The sequence below is a fragment of the Catharus ustulatus genome, chromosome 5, assembly GCF_009819885.2.
Source record: "Catharus ustulatus isolate bCatUst1 chromosome 5, bCatUst1.pri.v2, whole genome shotgun sequence".
Lineage (NCBI taxonomy): Eukaryota > Metazoa > Chordata > Aves > Passeriformes > Turdidae > Catharus > Catharus ustulatus.
Window position 1 is genome coordinate 13,796,735 of NC_046225.1, and position 19,815 is coordinate 13,816,549.

The following is a 19,815-nucleotide window of genomic DNA, read 5'->3' on the forward strand; positions in this document are numbered from 1 at the left end:
CCTCGCTGGGGCTGCGGAGATCACAGCTCCGGGCTCTGCCCCGCCAGCCCCGGCCCTCACGGAGCCATCCCGGATTCCGGATCCCGCCTCCCGGCTCGCGCCCACCCTCCCGCGCGTAAACGCGGCCGTCACACGGGCGCTGTAATGCACCGAAACAGCGCGCACCGCCCCGCCGCGCCCGCCCGCCCGCACCGGCTCCGTGCCCGCGCTCTCCCCGGCCCGCCCGGCCCCGGCAGCCACGGCCCTGCCCCGTTCCTGCCACCGCCACCCGCGGGGTGCGCCTGGGCGCGGGGATACCGGGCGGGACAGCCAGAGCCGACGGGGCCTGCAGCAGCGCTTAGCCCGCCGGGGGAGCGGCAGCGAGAGCTGCGCGGCTATTAGGAGGTGCGTGGTAGCGATGGCGGCGGTGGGTGAGACTTTTCCTGTCAGCGGATCCGGCTGGCCCTGCCGGCGGGCGGTGGGGCCGCGCCCCGCCCCGCGCCCGCAGCAGCCGAGCGGCACCGGACCGAGCCCGGCCGAACCGCGCCGAGCGGCGCCGGGCGGAGCCGATCCGCGCCGGGCAGCGCCATGGGGCTGCTGGAGCGGCTGCGCAAGGAGTGGTTCATCCTCGGCATCGTGCTGGTCATCGCCGTGGCGCGGCTGGAGCCCGGCGTCGGCGTCAAAGGCGGTGAGTGCGGGCGCTGTGCCCGGAGCCCCCGGGACCTGGCCGGCTCCCGGCTGCCCCGTGCGGGTCCCTGCCCTCCATCGGCTCCTCTTCCCTGCTCCCGGCTCCTCAGCGACACGGGGAGTGCTCCCGCCTGTGTTCCCGTGCCTCTGCTCGGCATGGAAGAGTGTCCTGCTCCTTTGGGATTAGGAGTGATGGGAGCCAAGTAGTGGCTGGCTCTGAATGTGCTTCTGTTCAACTCAGTCCTAACTTCCAGCGCTGTGGGCATGAGGTCCTGGCAGCTCAGGGTGTGGATTTCTGCCGCCTGGGAGCTTCCCGGAGGTGCAGCTGGAGGCGTCCTGGTAAACTCTCAGGTGCTGAGTTTCGGCCAGACCTTTTCTTTCGCTTTATAGTGGAACGCTTGTATTTTAAAGTTGGTTTTTTTTTTCGTTTTGTTTTGTTTTGTTCCCTTTTGCTTCCTCATGAAAGGTGGGGGAAAACAGGGAAACTGATCCTGTGGAAGGTGCTGGTGTAAAAAATGCGTGCAGGAGGCAAAGCAGATCTATCGTTTGTTAAGCTTGTGTTTCATCCCGGCTGATGAAATGTCCACTGTTATTTAAACATAAACAATGTATCTTTAAGTATAAACGCTGGGGGCGTCTCCTGGTTAGTTCTATTGGAACTTCAGCTCCTGGGATGTTCACTGATTTCAAGAACAAATTAAATTTTGTATTACTTCTTCCTAATTTTTCTCTGATGGCTTAATAAAAAGGCAGTTCCATGTTATGTGAGAGGAGGAAGAATCTATCAGTGCTTTTATAGGCACAGGGATTTTTTTCTAAATTTTTAATTTTTTTTTTTCTTCTTAACAGAACTGAAGTTTGAGAATAGACAGCTTCTCACTGAGGAGCCAAACTTTTCCCACCTCTTAGGTTCTGGGGGAAAAAAAAAGAAAATGATTAAAAAAAATATGGCTCTGAACACATGCTGTGGCAACTAAGGCTCCGGTACTTCGTGGAGTTCAGGGTAGGCAAATTCCTGCTGTGCAAGGATCCCTTCTAACATCTGTGTGCTGTTCTGCATAAGTGGATAGAACCCACGTGGAGCTTCTTGCAGGATCCGTGCTGTGTTTTCAGCAGACCTCAGAGATGACGTGAAACTGAGAGTATCAGGTGTTTTGTCCCTTTCTGCTTTGAGTGCTGTGCTAATTGTTAGCAGCCACGTGGGAGATCCTTTTAGCTAGAATAGGAGATGATTTTTCCTCGGCTCACTTCCTGCATGGAATCACTATGATGGAGCACTTCATTAAATTATCCTGCTGCAAAGAGATGTCAAGCTTTGACACAGTATTGTTCCTGGGACAACTTGTTTGAAAAAGCTTGGAAGCATTGATTGAAAGTAGTGAGCACGTGTTTCCCATAGTGGAATTGCCTCCTCTGAAACTATGGGATCTCAGTGCTCTGAGGAAGAAAAATACTCCTTTTTAAAAGCAGAAAGAAGTGAGGGGTGGGAAGTATCAACACATGAAAAAACCTTAGTTTGTCATCTTCCAGCTGACAAAGCCATGCACAGTAATTTGCAGGGCCTCAGTGAATGATATGGATGGTCCAGCATCCATACCCGTGGAAGATTGTGCCATAAATAACAAAGATTTGTGGTGTTGTCACCTTCACGACATAAGCCAAGCCATTTTTGTGTGTTTTCCTATTTGATATATGAGGCCATTTAGTTCCTTTGTGAAAAGAATTTTTCTGTTGTGACCAGAGTGTGTGGTTGCTCTGGTGGTAGTGGCTTCTCCTGGGAGGAGGAGTTCAGGTAGCCCAGTGAAAAGCCATAAACTAGAAAAAACTGAGCCCTGGAAGAACCCCTATCTTAGCCAGACTAACCCACTGCCTGTCTGCTGTATGTGCATGTACATAGATGCTCTAATCTTCCTAAGGATTAGAAAAAAAGAGGTAATTGTGTCTATAAAATATAGTTTTCTGTAGAGCTGTATATTTGTGTAATCTTCTGGGGATTTTCCCCCTCATCTGTTCAGTTAATGTGCCATAATTTTGCAACTAGTCATGTGCTTTGTTGCAACTGTAACTCTTGCATTTCCTGTCTTATTTTTACCTTAGTTTTCATACATGTAGCTTGTTTTTTTGGTTGGTTTTTTTTTTTCTTATGTTTGGCACACACACTTTTAGTGTCTTGTCAACAGAGTTCTCTCTGAGAGTAGGGTTGACATGACTTGAGATGCAAATTTGACAAGTCCCTCTGATTTAAGGATCATTGACCTTACTCCAGTGTGATCATCAATGTATCATTCATCAGAGGGAGCAGAAAGGTTCCTCTCTTCTGGAGCAGTGAGTCAAGGCTGGCTTGTTTGCTGCTGCAGTTTTGCTCATGACAACTTAGGGTCACTTGTAGAGTGAGGATATTACTTTGGTCCTAAGTAGACTGCTAATATTTTCCTTCTAACATAATATCTGGTTGAATGCTCATGAAAAAATGAGCACATACATTTTATGCCTGGTGGCCTCGGAAGCCAAAGTGTATTAAGAGAATTCATCATTTTTATAGGAGTGTAAAAAAGACTATATTTTAACCTCCATGAAAAAAAGTATATAAATGTATACAAATGTAAACCTTTCATACAGAGGAACTCTTGGTGGTGCAGACATCTGCCCTTGCTGATCTGACTGCAGCATTGTCTGAAATGTGTTTTTGTGGGGCTGGAATGAACCATCTTGAACATTTTCTGTTGTGAGGGGAATGACACAGAATTGCATTGCCTGAGGAAATCATTGCAAGGTGTGATTTGGGTTCTTTGGTGCAGGCAGCCAGACAGATGTGTGTGTGTTGTAGGCCAAGAAGTGAGAGGAGCTGTGTGAGAGATGTCAATGGCCCTGTGAAGGTACCAGTTAATATTTTTGTTTGAATTTGCTGATGCTATAGGGATGCTCTGATGGCAGAATTGTGAAAGACTTCCTGCTTTCAAATTTCCAGAATTTACCTCTGGGTTCCCAGTGGCCTTCAGTCATGGCCATCAATTTTACATAATGACATAACTCACTCTGCACTCACTTGTTTACTTTATTTAAAAATTAATAGCATGCTTTCTGTAACTTGATAGAAATGCCGTTCTTTTTGTTAGAGACTTTACTGATTAGACTTTCTCCAGGTGTTTTTTGTAAGTATTCTCATTTACTCTGATATAGTGTTTGCATATCATTGTCCCTTTGACTGTAGTTCACTTTGTTCTCTATGTCTGTATTTTTTAGGACCCTTGAAACCAGAAATTACCATAACTTACATTGCCGTTTCAGCTATATTCTTTAACAGTGGACTCTCCTTAAAAACTGAGGTACTGTAATTTCTCATTGCTTCATTCCTGTTATGCTCTAAAAAAATTGTGTTCCTTTTGATCAGATTTAAATGTTATTGGAATGGTGATGGTGCTGGGAGGATGGCTAGCAAGAGAAGATAGATATTTAAGGCATAACCCTCCTTGGTTTCAGAAAGTGCTTCACAAAGTAAATGAAGATGATGATAATAAGGATAGTGTGGATAAATGTCACCCATCTGCAGAGGGAGGGTGGTTTGTCTCTGCACAGCTTTAACCAAATGGAAGTGATGAGCATAATTTGGAGACTGGATCCACACCCTGATGGTGTCCCAAACCCAAATTGGGGTGAGATGCAGCTGTTCACTGCTGGATTGATGGAAACAAAGACCTGGTGGCTTTAAGCTACCTTGTTTGGTAGGGCCAGGACAGCAGCTAGGATCAGCACAAAAGGTTTCCTATGCGATACAAAGTCAATATACAAATGCAAAGTCTTGGCAATCTTTTCCCATAGGATTTCTTTGTGGACAGGTGGATTTGAGATGCCTACACTGTGGTGCATATCACAGGCACTGAGATTTGTTCAAAATTTTGTGTCATGCGATTTTCAAAGAGGAACAGTCTGGGATTCAGAAGAGATGAAGAGGTGTGTAAAGGAATCATGGGGAAGGGAAATGATGGCTATGTGCCAAGAAGAGAAGGAGCAGCCAGAGTTGAAATTAAACACTGCACGTCTCTGCTAGTTTAGTTTTCTGGTTCCTTTGTGCTGTTGACTAACAGGGGATACTATTCATAAGTTGCATGATACTAATGCCTGAAAGAATCATCACAATTTTGTCCAGTTATCTCCTAGGATTTGGGTGAACACTGTGCATTCAACAACAAAAAAAGTCTTTCCACCTGTATCATGGTCATAGTGGTGAACTTTCAAGTGGAGGAGGTGTTTGAGTTGATGGCTGCCCTCTCCTTTGCTGTCTCCTGGTAGTTCTGGCACTAGGACCTCTAGTTCTGCCAGGACACAGTGTAAGTGAGCTGGGGAACTTTAGTCACTTCTGTAGCAGCCTTATGGGGATGCAGGAAGAGTCCTGTTTGCCTGGGATGGTAACTAATCCTAATGGAAATAGGCTGTGGAGAGGCATTCTCTTTCACACAGACGAGAACCCTAAACATAAACCTGAGTAGTATTAATAGAGTGGAGTTTTTTTTCTTTCAGGCTTATGAATTGTTGCATGCAAAGGAAAAAATGTAAAATTTCTTTCCCTTTCACTACTTTGTATTCTTGTATGAAACTTCATGAGAGAAATGAGTAGCATTGTCAAAGTCTTGATTAGATTCTCCATGCTAGTTTGCATCTAACTTCCAGTTAAGGTGATGTGACTGACAGTTTTCTGGGCAATGGATCGTGTCTTACTTTGAACTTACGTAACTTTTTTCCATTTTTCTATCTATGACATTAAAAGCAATATATTGATGAAAATGAAGCTTTTACAGGAGCTGATGTTTATGTCCAGGTAGCTGATCTCAGATTGTTTTGGGAGCAGCAGTTGGGGCTGGTGCTGTTATCCAGCTTCATGAAGAAATTAGGCCTTTCCTGAATTTCTGCCATGGGGATAGAAGACAGAAGAAGAAAATAATTTCTCACGTTGTACCTTGTGCTATTACTTTCTAAAGTGTATATTAAAAACAATCCTTATATGTGTTAGGGGACCAGGTTGTGTTTTTATTAAAATACTTGGAGGCATGTTTTAGTTGTTTAAGGCACAACCTAAAGTTGGTATTATTACTCAATGTGCCTTTTTATCGGGTTGCAAAGTGTATGGTTTCTGTTTTTGGCTTTATTTGTTTTTGACCCGTGTATCAGCTGTTCTACCTTGGATAATGTTTTAGTTAGATGGAAACTGGAGTTTGGTATGCTTTATGACAGGATGAAAAGTTCATAAGTGTTAACAGAGGCCTTCTGATAAATCTGAGAAAACTAGAAATAACTGATACTCTTTTAAGGTTACACTTCTGGTTTAATCTGCTGTGTAAGTGCATGCTTGATTTTGCCAATGTGTTCAGAAATCATTTTATAGAATAATTGGCAAAATTCAAGGAGAGCCTGTCTGTGCATGGCCTTGTTACACTTTCAGAGCCAGAGGTGACCAAGGTCCTCTTACATTTGTAGAAATACTCTGTGTTCTCTGACAAGAACATTTGATTCCACCTTAATATAATGCTATTTCAGTTTGCAGTGACTGGATAGCTGGCTCTTTTAAAGCAAATACCTCCCGTAGGGCCCCAGAAATTAAATCACATACTTGAGTTATCCATTTCAAGGAGGAATTTGGCAAGCCACTGAAAACACTGTTTGCTCTGTGTGGGTATTTGCCCAGAGGAGTCCAGCTATGACTGTCAGAAGCGTGACTGGATGGCAACAGGGACCCACACCAAGCTCCCTAAAGGGTGTGAAATACTGGGGAAGACAAAGTAACCTGTTCTGTCTGGTGTGCAGAAACAGAGTCATAACTAGCAACTTCCAGCAACTTTTTTGAGGTGGCAGGTAGATTTTTGGACAAGCCCTTGTAAATTGTTTAAGAGGATGAAGGCTGTTTACCTCAGCATTTATTCTGTGATCATCTAGTCTAAGGCATGCTGTTATAATAATAACTCTTCCAAATAACTGTTACTATTCTCAAAGGCAATCGCTGGAGACATTTTCAAGACTGGTAATTTAGATCTGCAAAGATCTGTTCCATTAGTACAGCATTCCTCCATGCAGCAGGTTGGCTGTGTTGTGTCACCTTCCTTGCTCCCTGGAAGTTACAACAGAGTTTTCTTTTTGTTTTGGGTTTTGGTTTTGGAAGTATCACAGAGTCTTCTTAAAACCCTCTGGTTTTATGGCATTTTCCAATTGTAAAAATTGGAAATTAAAAGGGTACTTCTGTATGCGAGATAGAGATATGTTTAATTCATCTGGAGTGGCAGCTGGAGAATCCCAGCAAATTAGATTTTGAGTAAGAGTGCCATCGGTTCTTTTGCATTGTTTACTTTAAAAAAGTATGAGTTACTGTGAGAGAAAGGAAAAGGAACTTTTATTCTCAGTCTGTGAGATTTGAAATGAGTTAAAATGTGCAAGGCTCTTTCCTTGTACTCAAAAACTTGTGTAGAAGGTCCTTGAAATGCCTGAAAAGGCAGAAACAGAGAGACAAAGCTAGCTGAAGAGTTTTTTCTCTTTAAGGGTACTTGATCGCCTCTCTGGAGTGCTCTTACATGATTTAAAATTAAATTTTTCTTTGTTGCTTTCTGAGTCTCCAGTGGTCCTTTACACTTTATTTCTCTGAAATTTATGGCTTAACAGTTTTTAGCTTGTTACAGTCTTGGTATTCGTTCTTTGTTATTCTTCATCAGCCAAATATTTTTTCCCTATAAATTTCCTGTCTGTTGATACAATAAATAATCAAAGTCTGCTACAGATTACTTTGCTTTTAAGGAAAAAATAACAAACATAAAAAAAAACCCAAAACCACAAATGAATGCTTGGTAATACAAACATCCATAAACATCCTTTTTTTTTTTTTCCCCTAACAGTATAAATGAGAATCACAGTTTGTGGCTCTCTTTAGACAGAGCAACCTGAAATCATGTGCTCACTACAAGTTTTCATGCCTCTTGGCATCAAAAGTCAGTAAAGTAAACAGCCATCAGTGCAGTTAACACAGGTTTTGAAGCCATGACAAAGTGCTAAGGCTGCCTGCTGAAAAGCTGCTGTTCTGAGAGCTACACTATTATTGAAGTGGTGGACAATTCTTGTGGAAAAATGCCCAGGAGCAGACAGCTTTTATGTTGTCTGGATGTACTTCATTATTAAAGAGGAGATCAGATGATCCCTAAAGGTGCCTTTTTGACATGCACTCCTTTTGTATTATAAAGCTGATCCTAGTTTTAAAAGCACAAACGTGATTTTACTTCAGCTGTTATGACTGCAACTTCCTCTCTTCTTTTTCTTTTGCAGGAGCTGACAAGTGCTTTGATGCATGTGAAACTACACCTTTTTGTCCAGATTTTTACACTTGTGTTCTTCCCAACAGCAATATGGGTCTTTCTTCAGCTGTTATCAATCACACCTATAAATGAATGGCTTTTAAAAGGGTACGTTTAAGCATAATTGAGTAAAATATATTTGTAGCTGTCATCTTAAAGGGCTGCTTATCCTGCAACTGGTGTTTGGTTGTTTTGTGAAGAGATTTTGCTGGGGATTTTTTTTTTTGTGCTTCAGCACTTTGCTGTTGAAAACAAAGTATATGCACAGGATTATCCCTTCAGGAACCTGGTCTCATTTTTAGAAAGTCTAGACAGTCTTATGTGTAGGGAGGTTGCAACATGTTAGCTTTCTTTTTCACAAAACACAGCTGAAGTGATGTGTTGGGTCTCAAGGAAGGTGGGGAGCAAAGAAAAGGAATGCTGAAGGAAAAGCATAAATCGGTGAATAAGTATTGTGTGCACCACATATTGGTTTTCTGGTTTTAGGTAGTTTGTAGCAAGCATTTCTTCAAGGGCTCAGTATCTGCTTCCAGCTAAATTATGGGGAAAAAAAAAGAGTAAAAGTTTTGTAGGACAAGAACTTTGTGATGAGCAGAAACTAAGTTGTCATGAAAACTGTTTTAAATCTTGGGTATACACTGCCAATGTGCAAAGCTGCATTGATGGTGTACTAGGGAGAGATGCTATGTAAAATAAAAAAGTTTTTTTTTTTTTTTTTTTTAATGTGAGGTCAATACTTAGTGCCATGCAGGTATACTGGAATGTTTGAATGCAAAAATCAATTATTTCAGAAAACTGCTGAAAGAATCCCCATTGTTTCTTCACTGCTTGGTGAAACATTGCTTGGGGAGTTCCTTGTCTTAAAAGTTTAATGAAAAAGCTGCTCATGTTTATGTTTCTACAAGACCTAAACCTAAAGGAGCATTTCATTTTGTTTGTGAGAGGCTTCTCCTGGTGCTCTGTCAAGTGTGAATTGGTCCAAATGATAGTGAGAGGGTGACATTGAGACAACATCAATTGAAAGCTAACAATCTTTTGCTTAACAGTGTCTGTAAAGCAAGGAAATAACAAGATTGCTGTATGATGTTCATTTGCATTTAGCTATTTGTAGTAAAAGGTATTCTTTAAAGTAAAATAATTGTGAAGTTTTATTCTCAGCTAGGACAGGTATGTATGTGATTTTTCACAGTAGCCAAAATTCCTTCCTAATCCATGGAGTTTCAGTTTCTCAAGTGCAAGGTGAAAGAGGTTTTTGTGGGGCTTTTGGTTCCATGAAGTTTCTCATTCCTTCTTTCCCATGAGTCTTATACCACTTTGGTTTTTAGTACTTAAATGACATGATCTGTTGCATGCACGAGTATAATTGTATGTATATGCATGCACACCTGTAAAACTGTTTGTAAAACTAGGGATGTATGTATTTTTGTAAAGAAAATAAATACTTTTGCATTTATCTCTCTAAATGTGGAGCCTAAACCAGGCTCATTTGTCCTGAGAGTGTGTCTGTGTCTTACTGGTGAGCTGCTGTACTTCTGCTTACTTCAAGCTGATTTTCAAGCACTTGTTCCTTGAGTACTGCTTTTGATTGGCTGTTTTATCTTTTAGTAACTATTGTATAGAGGTTTCATTGAAAGAATGATCAGATTGAGGAGTTTAAGGTCGTCTGGTTGGGTTTTTTGGAGTGCTTTCTTGAGAAATACTTCTGTTCAGGACATGCTCAGAGCAGCAGACACTGCACTGGGAGCTGTACAGTGTGATGCAGGTGCAGAAGATACTGAGCTCTGTCCTAATTCTAGAATAACACCTTTCAAAGCAGGTCCCTCTGTGTGTGTAAGAAGCTGATGTCAGGGATTGTGCTGTGGCAGCTCTGTGTAAACTAAATTTCATCCTAATGCCCCACAGTTGTAGTTTTATTCCCTTAGAAACGCTAAAATACCCAAGGAAAACAGGGAAGGGAACAAGACAAAGTTACTTCCTTATCACACATTTAGCACAGCATGTAGTGAAGGCTGGTTGATAGCCCTCAAAAAAGCTTGGAAAAACAGGCATGTGTTCCCAAGGGCATGCAGCACCCTTTGGCAGGGTGGCTCCCTTGGGCACTGCAGTTCTCCACTGCTCCAAGGTTGTGCCTGAAGGGCACAGCCCACAGAACCTTTTCCATCTTGCATCAGAATGCATGGTAGATTCTCCCATCCTCTCCAATGGTCTGTTTTGCTGTAAGTGTTATTTGAGAGGCAGATTTGGGTGGTACCAGCTTTTCACCTCTGTTTCTACAGCTGAGTGGGATTTTTCTTTTCCCCCTCTTTGTCTGGAATGATATTAGGAGGTTGCTTTGCAATTATTTTGAAATGCATAAAATAGAGGAGAAACTGACATCCTCCCAAGCATCTTATAAGTTAATTGTTTTATTGCCTGACCAGGTTTTGCACCTATTTGAAAAGAAGCATGAAGCAGGTTATTAATGTATGCACAGATTCACCTCTTCTCCACTTTTAGCATATAGCATTTACAGCACAAGTGGTAAGGCGTGAGATGCAAAGATTGGGTATAAGATATGACTTTGGAGCTTTCATATCTAAAACATGTGACTTCAGATATCCTCAGTTGTCTGTGGTGTTAACAGCAATGTTTGGACCCCTGATGTTAGTACTGATGGCATGGCCTGGTCCAGTGGAATAAATTAGTTGGTTGGTTGTTATCTCTAGTAGTTCATTGGGCATTAGAGGAATCTGTTTGTATATTGGTAGAATTGAGTAGTTGATACAAACTGAAAAGAAAGTTTACAGGTGCATGTTTCAATACACCCAGTTGAAAGTATGTTCTTTTAGTGTGTACCAGGTTTTCTTCAATTAATATTGCTTGATAGGGATTTTTGGTTTTAATCCCAAATGTGTTATTTTCAATTTGAGAAGGTTAACAGAGATTGATTAAATCTTTCCCTTATAGTATGGAAAATCCCTGCCAGCTGAGATGAATGCCCTTACACACATTTTGTATCTTTCTGGATAACTCTGTACTTAACCCACTCCTTATTAGAGCAGGTGAGAAGTTTGAGGAGCTGGCTGCCACATAGAGAGAATAGTATCACAGTGTAGGGCATGGACATCAGAATGACCATGTTTGTTTGTCTGCTGTGTATTTTCCTGTGTTTCCAAACCTTCCTGCATCATTTCTTTTTCCTGTATTTCTTTTCAATATGAGCTTGTTCTGCCATGTGCTGACAACTCCCTGCTGGCATAGCTTATTTCACTGTAAGGTGAAGGTGCTCTGTGCTTCCAAGGTGGTGCTTGGCACTTTGTGGTTGGATTTATACCATGCTTACATTGGTTGCCTCATTCCCACAGTGTCTTTAGCTGACAAAAGAGTACTGTCATTGTCACTTACCTGTTTCTTCTCTTTAAGCCTTTTGTATTTTTGCAGAATATCAGTTGCACAGTAATGTGCACCCTGGTGCCTGGGTTTAATGCTTCTGTTGCTGCAGCTTTTTGACACTGCCTTACTTGGGGGCTCTACTGAGATGGTTACAAATGCAAAGTAGTTCACCAGTAGTGATTGACTGTTCTGAGTTAGAATCTCAAGCTCCAATACTTGAAATCATATGTAAATTCAACACTTCCAGGGATTTTGCAATCTATTTTATTCCACCCATTACTGTTCCTTTCAAGTTTTTCTTTCCTTTTCACAGTATTTCTTCAGAACCCCTATTTTACTTAGCCCCAAATTTAATTGTAATTTATTGTTGTGTGGTTTCGTGGACTGTCTTTGAAAACAAAGGAAAGCTCACCACCTTTTTCTTACTTTGCAACAGCATTTACTGTACACATCAATAACTTTGCTGCACTAACAATGCCAAAAAATGACGGCAATAGTAGGGTATCTTGGATTTCTAAAGTGTAAGAAAAATCTGTTGATGATCTGATGGCAGTCAGGTGACTGGAGGTCTGTGATAGATGTAGAGAGACCTTTGTGAATAAGAGCTACAGTACTGCAGATGGAGAAATGAAGTCACAGAGGTTAAGTGCTTGTGGTGACTGGTGAGAGAGGGCATAGAAATGCTGCCAGCAGGAGTGCCCTTCCTAGTGCAGGGCTGTAGCTGATTGGGAACTGATTGCACTGCACAGGTGATAAGACTTTCTTCTCAGCTCTTTGGTAGTTTAAGGTTGTGGGGTTGCTTAGTGTTTGCCTCCTGTAAGGAATGTAACATTCTTTTTGTTGTTTTCAGCTTGCAGACAGTGGGCTGCATGCCACCTCCAGTGTCTTCTGCTGTAATTTTGACCAAAGCTGTTGGTGGGAATGAGGTGAGTTTGCATTTGGCTTTTTAAAACAGCTATTCAAACAAGTATTTATTTATGATGAACTCAAGTGGCAAAGCAGAGACAGAAATGTGATGCTATTGTGGTTTGTAAAGCATTCTGGAATTAAGGCTTGGGGTGCTGTCTTGGTGTCAAACAAGGAAAATAGTGATATGTTATATGCTGGCATTGCTGAAACCTAAAGAAACTCACTTTTCTGAGGTGATACAAAGGTTTCTGATAGAAATTGGTGTGGGGAGATTTCTGGTGGTTGTTGCACTGTGAGTCCTAACCCTATAATGTTCCTGTGCTGTGTTGTAGTTATTGCACAGACCAATAGATTTGCAGTGAAGTTGTGCCCTTGCAGATATTCTTTGGATGTGTTCAGTATTAAGAAGTTCTGTAGTAGGAATTTCTCAAGCTCAAAGCTGCAAATGTAGCAAGTGACATGGCAATACAAACAGCTTTAAATCTTATATTTTTTTTTCAGACTGTGTGAAGTGAAAATTCAGGGAATGTGGGGTTCTCTGACAGTGATGCAATGCAAAGTTCTCAACAGATAGGAAATGCTGGAATAGAAGTTGGGTAAACTCAGTTTGGTCATTATAAATTTCTGCCTTGAAACAAGCATATTCTGGTGTAATTTCAGACTCTTTCTTTAACCACAAAGCAGTTGCTGTTTTCAGGGAGGCCAGGTAAATGGCATTTAGGAAATTAATCCAGCTGTGCTAATTAATGAGCTTGTTTCCTTTAGATTTGCTCCCTCCCAACTGCTGAAGGTGGAGGAGACCTGGTAGGTGAAGAAAGGAGGGAATTAACATTGACAGATGGGATTTACACCTGGGGTGTTGGATGCTATTCTGAAGGGTTAAAGGCAAATTTTAATTCAGCCATAGAGCTCCTGTGTGAGGTTGGGTGGTTCACTTCAACCACATGTTTTAAATATGACCATTAGTTGTGAACTTCTCATTTTCTGAGTTCAGGCTCTTGGGACCGATTAATGTCAGCTTTGAAAACACATGATAGCAGTGAAAGAGATTGAAGTTGTACTTTGTACTGACAAAGTGCTGTTTAATTGCTTTATCCTCTGAAGAGAGACCCAAAGTATTTCAAGTCAACCATCTCTAATTATGGGCAATCCTGATGTACATCACTGTCTGCCAGTTTGCTACCTTGAAAAAAGAACCATAAAATTGTCTGATGGAGGTGCTGGGGGGTTGTTACTATAAAGAAATAATTCAATGCCTAATAGTGATCAACAGAGAAATGAGAGGTTTTCCAGTTATGATTCTATATGTAGATACTGTAAATTATAGCAAGATACCACATAGTGAACAGTGAGGATTAAATAAGGTATTGAGTACTCATTCAGCACTGCTTGTACTATCCTTAGAACAAGGTAAAAATCCTCTAGAAAAAACTACAGCAAGATTGGTTAGTTGAAAACAATATAATACAGTGTGCAGGAGGGAGAGAGGTACTTTAGTTTCTTGACCATTAGAATACTCTTTTTTTAGGGTAGTGTCCTTTGGGGCAGTGAGGGTGTGTGCATTTTGTACCAGCTGAAAAATGGCTGCTTTCTATTATGTGATTGTACAAATCACTGACAAGGTTTAAACTCTGATTCTTCTGTGCCAGACTGGTGTTGGAGGAAAGTGAAAATGCATACCTTTACAGATGGTGACAGCAGAGAGGGTGAATCAAGAAGTGGGTTTGGAAATGGAGGGTTCTCAGGCTCTAAGAGAGTCTGTAAAGGAAAAACTCCTTTTAAACATGCTCAGTCTGACAAAGCTTGTGGCAAAGTTATTACCAAACTTGACAATGTTTCCAATGCAAGCATATTCTTGGAATTTCATGTTTATTTGTTGTTCAGGCTAATTTTTCTTCTGAAGATCAGCAAATCACATCCCTCATGCTAGGGGAGAAAAACAGTCTCACACCTCTCCTTGCCAAACTTTACCTGAGCTGTTACTGATGTATTTCTTTTTCTGATATAAGCAGATATATTATTTTCCCCATTACAGTTTGAATGCATTCTGATATATGAAGAATTTAAACTTGGCAGTCCACTGAAAATAACAATGGTTATACTGTGAGAGCATTTGTTCATAGTAGTGCTTCTTAAATTGCTTTTAGCCTCAGCAAGTGTGTAACCCTTACCTAGAGAAATTGATTTGTCTGAGGATGTATCTACACTGCATAATGTAATATGAAGATAAATGAGGTTGCTCAGAAGGAATATGACAAGGAAACTGCACGTGAGCTAATTAGTCTGAGAAGTGTCCTGCTGCTGTGGAGTCCAGGCACACCCTCAATAACTGCTCTGAAAACCTTTTTGGATGTCTTGAGGCACAGCACTTAAGAGCTGTGGTGGTTGCTTGTGTTATGCCAGTGTAGAGAGTTTTAGGTTTCTTTGTCTGAAGTAGAAGAGACTGTTAATTGTCACTTTGGACTTGGGTTATTCTCACAGAAATATCAGTCCCTGTGTCATGGTGGAAGTACTACATCTGGGCCTGGGGAAACATGGTCTCTGTTTTTAGCTCTGTCATCAACCTTTTGGGTAAAACAGAGTGAGTTATGTCTCTGGGGTTGCTGTGATGCATAATAGCACGTTTGTGAAGTGTTTGAAGATCAGTGCTGAAAGAAATCTGATGTAAGATCTATATTTTATTGGCCTGGGACAGGGTAATTAAGTATTTGGTTAAGTGCTTAGAAAGTGACATACATCATTAGAGGCTACTTGGGTAGTGGAATTTGCTGCATATTAATTGGAAAATTTGGCTGTGACATAATAAAAGGGAGCCTTTCTTTCTTCTGTCTCTCCTTCACCCTGATTTTCCATCATTGCTCCTATGATCTTTTCCTATGTTCCTTTCATTAACCCTGCAAGCAACTTTTTAAACCAGCCTATTCCTAGCTTTTGTCACAAATGCACTTAGTTCATTAAAAAAGCCAGTTTTAAGCACTGAATGTTAGTTTGATACATATGAAGCCCTATATGAACAAAAAGGTTATAGGCTGACTGGTGAAAAATGAGGAGGAATCACCATAAGAATCAAAATCTAATTTTAAATTTGTTGATATTTTCTCAAGTACTTAGTTATTTCTGTCAATCAATTTCATGTTTTGTGTAGATACAGTCCATGAAGCTAAAAAATTGGAATGAAAACCAGAAGGCCTCACAATTGTTCTTTACTCTTGTACTATGAAGGGTCAGGATTTTAAAGGCATAGCTTGATAGCACTGAAGGCTTTGTTGTGTCTTTTTCTTTCAATAAGTCTTGTAGTTTTTCAGTGAAATTATAAAAACAATTCCTTTAAAAGTCTGCAATAGAGACAAATAAATATGTCATCATTTCAAGGCACTGTAAAGACAAACCTATTAAAAGCTCAGAGATACTCAGACAGAAGTGTTGCAGAGATGCCTGATATTACTACAAAGTATTCAGACAGCAAATGTCATACTCTCCTTAAGAATCAAAGTAATGAAGAAAAGAGATTGAAAATTAGATCTATAGGTCTATTATCAATTTGGGAGAAAAAGCAATTTGTGATGACTTTTATGGCAGCTTAATGACATACTTTTGAAAAGTGTAACATAACAGGCAGGAGCTGTGATGGAATTGTGCAGATAAATCGTGGCAGACAGCTCATTTTGTTGAAGAATACTTTGGCTATTTTGCTATCTCATACACCACACAACCACTGAGGGTTTTTTGTTATTGTTCAGTTGAACTGTAGCTTGTACAAAATCTCATAATCAATGTGCTGCTTTATTTTTTTTGCAACTTTAGTGAGGCTCTGCTATGCCCTTTTGTAAAACAAGGTGGTGCACATGCAAGACAAGATTTTGAAATATAAAATAGACTACAATGAAGAAAGCCAGAAAGGTGTTGGAAATAAGGTATAAAGTAAGGAGATAGTTCTATTATTGATTTTTAGATTTGTTTTATGAAGCAGATGTAGAACGTAAAACTGAGTACAAATTTGCAAGGTCCACAGCCTTTCTGGGAAAGAATCAAAGGAGAACAGCAACATTTACCCAATGAATTATACACAATAGTTTTAAATTATATTTTGAAAAACATAGCACATGAATAGTTTCTGAGGAATGAAGACTGGAAAATTCCTTTGTCTCTTTTTTTTTTTTTTTTTTTTAGTAGAAATACAGGAAAAGTGAGCTCTAACACTACTGTAAAGTCACAGGAACAATATTGATTTCTCTAAAAATATCTGAAGTTCTTTGAACTGTATATACATGTACATTAACCTTTTAGAAAACAAAATAAAATGAATAAAAAGAAGTACAAGCTCCAATGGCTTGTGATTCATACTCTGATTGATGCACCAGTGTACCATGAGTGTTTACCCTTGGAAGGTAACGTATGAACATTATGAAACAAAATTGTTTAAGATCCTCAAATAAACTAATGTGTCATGATGTTTAGTTGTCTTCTGTAATATAGGTTTTCCTCTCTAAATATGTCAGTAGTGTTGTCTAAAATTTGATTTCCAGATTACACTGAAAATATTGATGTGTAAGGTTTTGTTTATCAAAGAGTAAGTAATTCAACCATTTTTAAATGTGATACTGTAAAAGGAAAAGAAATATGATTAATTTTTCTTTTCCTAATTAGTAAATTCTGTCTGCTTGTACAGATTAAAGAATTCTGAATAAAAATTAAATAGTTCTGCTATTAGATACTACACTGAATTCACTTGGAAGTGTTTGAGTGTTGGAGGACGAATTTAGGCAAGATGTCTGTACTTCACATGTACAAATATAGAGCTGTGTCAGCATAAGCTTTGTATGTACATAGAAGCTGTTGTGCTATTAAACTTGCCCACTCTAGTTTAGTATTACAGTCTAATTTTTTATGTATCCTAACAGTTTACTTTTATTTTCTTGTTGCTGTGCTTTGAGCACATGGTTTTTATTGAACTATTTATTGATACTTAGGGTTTTTTCCTTCCCTGAGTGGTGAGTGCATTTTATATCCATCAATGCATAGGAGGAGCCCAAATTATTACTTACAATATGAATTTCATCACAGTAATGTGTCCCAGTCATGCAGCTCTGTTAGATATCTCTGGAGTGCCTCATATCTTCTCAAGTCTTCTACAACCCAAAGCAATTGGGAGTCTTTGGGGTTTTTTCCTTCTCTTACTGATCTCCTTTTGTTTATCAGTAGTAGTTTTAATGCCAACCCACTAGTCAAACTGTTGAGAGGGAAGGGCATTTTCAAAGGCATACAGTTCTGCTCTCAATTCAGTGGAGTAAATCCAGGCTAACATGAGGTGTGTGAAATCTCCAGTCAAGCGCTTCAACTCCAAGCTCTTTACTTTGTAGGAAGTTTCAGATAGTCCAGCACCTTTGAAAAGCAGGTGATTTACTAACCCAAGGTATCAGTGGTTGATAAGATTTAATAGGATAAGATTTAATTTTGTGTGTGGTTGCCATTGCCTCTAACTGAAGGTCTTTCATATGGCTCATAAGGTGTCCAGTGGAAAAAGTCCTGGGAGTGCAAGAGAGGAGGGAAGTGCAAGACTCTGTAGAGTTGTGCAGTTGAGATGTATAAAACAGAACTTGAAGTCTTGTGCATCTTCAGCCTTCCCTTGTAGCATAATGCAGAATGCTGTAAAATAACCTGCTTAAATTGCACCAAACTGGGCTGTGGCTAGAAGCTACCTGGAATCATCACAGCCTTGTGTTTTTACAGCTGTGTTTGCACAACTGTCCTAGATCAGCTTTGTAAGAGTGTTTTTAGAGGCTGTGCTGTTGCTGTTCTGCAGTGCTTGGCTGGGAAGGCAGTGTTTTTGTCTGCTGTGGCACAGTCACTGACCCTGAAAGCTGTGGCATAAAGAAGCCAGGACAGAAGGAGAATCTTGCTCTCACGCTTGACAAAAGTGGCCTTTTAAAGAAAGGTGGTTTTGAATTTGCCTTGGTCTGCAGGTTAATTCAGTGTGAAGTTATACTGTGCAAGAACTTCCTTTATCTAGCAGTGAGTGCTGTATGAATGGCATTGTGTATTCAAAGCAAGTATTTTAAATTGTTAACAATTCAGAAATAGTTATATTAAAGTGTTTGCAGAGAATGGAGTCCAGTACTCTAAAATTCAGGCTCTGTACTCTCTGCTGTTTTATTTTGTGCCTGTTTGAGAGAGAGCAGGTATTTTACTAGCAAGAAAAGTGTTACCTGCTCTCCCTAACTCAACCTTTGAAGATAAAGGCTGTATTGGAAGGCAGTGAAAATTTGAAAGATTATTAAAAGAGTTGCAAGTGATTTGTTTTCAGTGGAGTGTTTTTTGCAGTCTAAATTCCATTGAGCACCTGCATTCACTGTGTGAGGGTGGTTTTCTAATGAAAACTTTTTTCTTTTGGCAGAGTGGTGCAGTTGTTTGCTGGCAGTGAAACCCAGGGGTGTGCTGGGTTCTGGTTCCACTGTCCCTCACCTGTTGCCTTACAGCTCACTGCGGATACATCAAAATGAAACAAATCTATTGAGAACAAAAAGCGCCATTTAGGAATTTCTTTAGTGGATTTAGTCAAGGAGAGCATTGCTGTTCAAGTTCTGAACTCTGACTTGTAAAGAGAGAGTGTTACGTTATTTCCTCTTTCTTGATTTTGTCCTTTTTGTGTTAAAATCAAAGCCTCAGGGTATTTTGCTTAGATTTTTTTTTCCACTCCAAGCACTTTTTTAGTTGGCATGAATATTTTTGCTTAGTGGATAATAAGAATATATAGGAAAGAAAATAATCAGGCTTGCAATTTGAACACTTCCTTAATTTCTTTAGCTCTCTTTTTGGGTGTCCAGTATGAAGTGATTTCCACTGATTTGTGGAAACCAAAGCTGTAAAACATGAAGCAGGATTTTCAGTTAAAATTATTATTCCCCTTAAATTTCATTCCTTTTCAAGGAAATTAAGTTTATTTTATTATCCTTTTTTCATCATTATAATTATGAAGGAACATTATGAATGTTTTTGTCATCTAAATTGTTTGTCAGTTTTTTCAATATATGTTAAGAAAATGTGTTTTACATTCTAGGAGGAAAACCTCATTTGTGTAAAGACAGGAAAAACTCCTAGGTTACTTTATATACAACTAAATAAGCCCAAATTTATTTAAAATTATTTAAAAGGAGAAATTTGGATATTTTAGAAGTGTTTTCCATTTTTACTTTTCTGTTAAAATGACTTTTTGTTCAATTTTTTAGTTAGAGCATGTGGCAAGAAGTGTGGCGAGCAGTAGAGCAGCAAATTTTTACTGATTCCAAAGCATTTTTTATGCTTCTGGAAAATATTGGCCTATTATGAAGTCTGAAAAGAGGAAGCTGCTGATAAACTGTTTCTGGGCATGTTGAAGTAAAGCCATGTGTTTCCTGGGAAGCATTTTTCAGACATGCAGATCCCATGCTCAGGTGCTATCCTGCTCAGCCAGGATTTTTGCACATGTTCCCTTGTGAATATATCCTTTCCTATTTGAAATCCTGTACTTTGCTGCCACTCCTAAATTAGCAGAGGGAGGGGA

At 40.0% G+C, this 19,815-nt stretch overlaps 1 protein-coding gene across 4 annotated transcripts in view; it reads left to right on the plus strand.

Annotated features, from left to right (window-relative positions):
* The first annotated feature begins 531 nt into the window (after positions 1–531).
* The window catches only part of SLC10A7 (solute carrier family 10 member 7), a 145,076-nt gene continuing 125,792 nt past the window's right edge, over positions 532–19,815 (plus strand). For 2 of the 4 annotated variants that reach the window (XM_033061118.1, XM_033061119.1), the window contains exons 1-4: positions 532–667; positions 3,910–3,992; positions 7,966–8,102; positions 12,217–12,292. In XM_033061118.1, coding sequence (XP_032917009.1) covers positions 568–667; positions 3,910–3,992; positions 7,966–8,102; positions 12,217–12,292 — 396 coding nt within the window. In that variant the 5' untranslated portion in view covers positions 532–567. Of the gene's footprint in view, positions 668–1,515; positions 1,670–3,909; positions 3,993–7,965; positions 8,103–12,216; positions 12,293–19,815 lie in introns of those variants that run through there. The other 2 variants (XM_033061120.1, XM_033061122.1) reach the window with 2 other exon arrangements.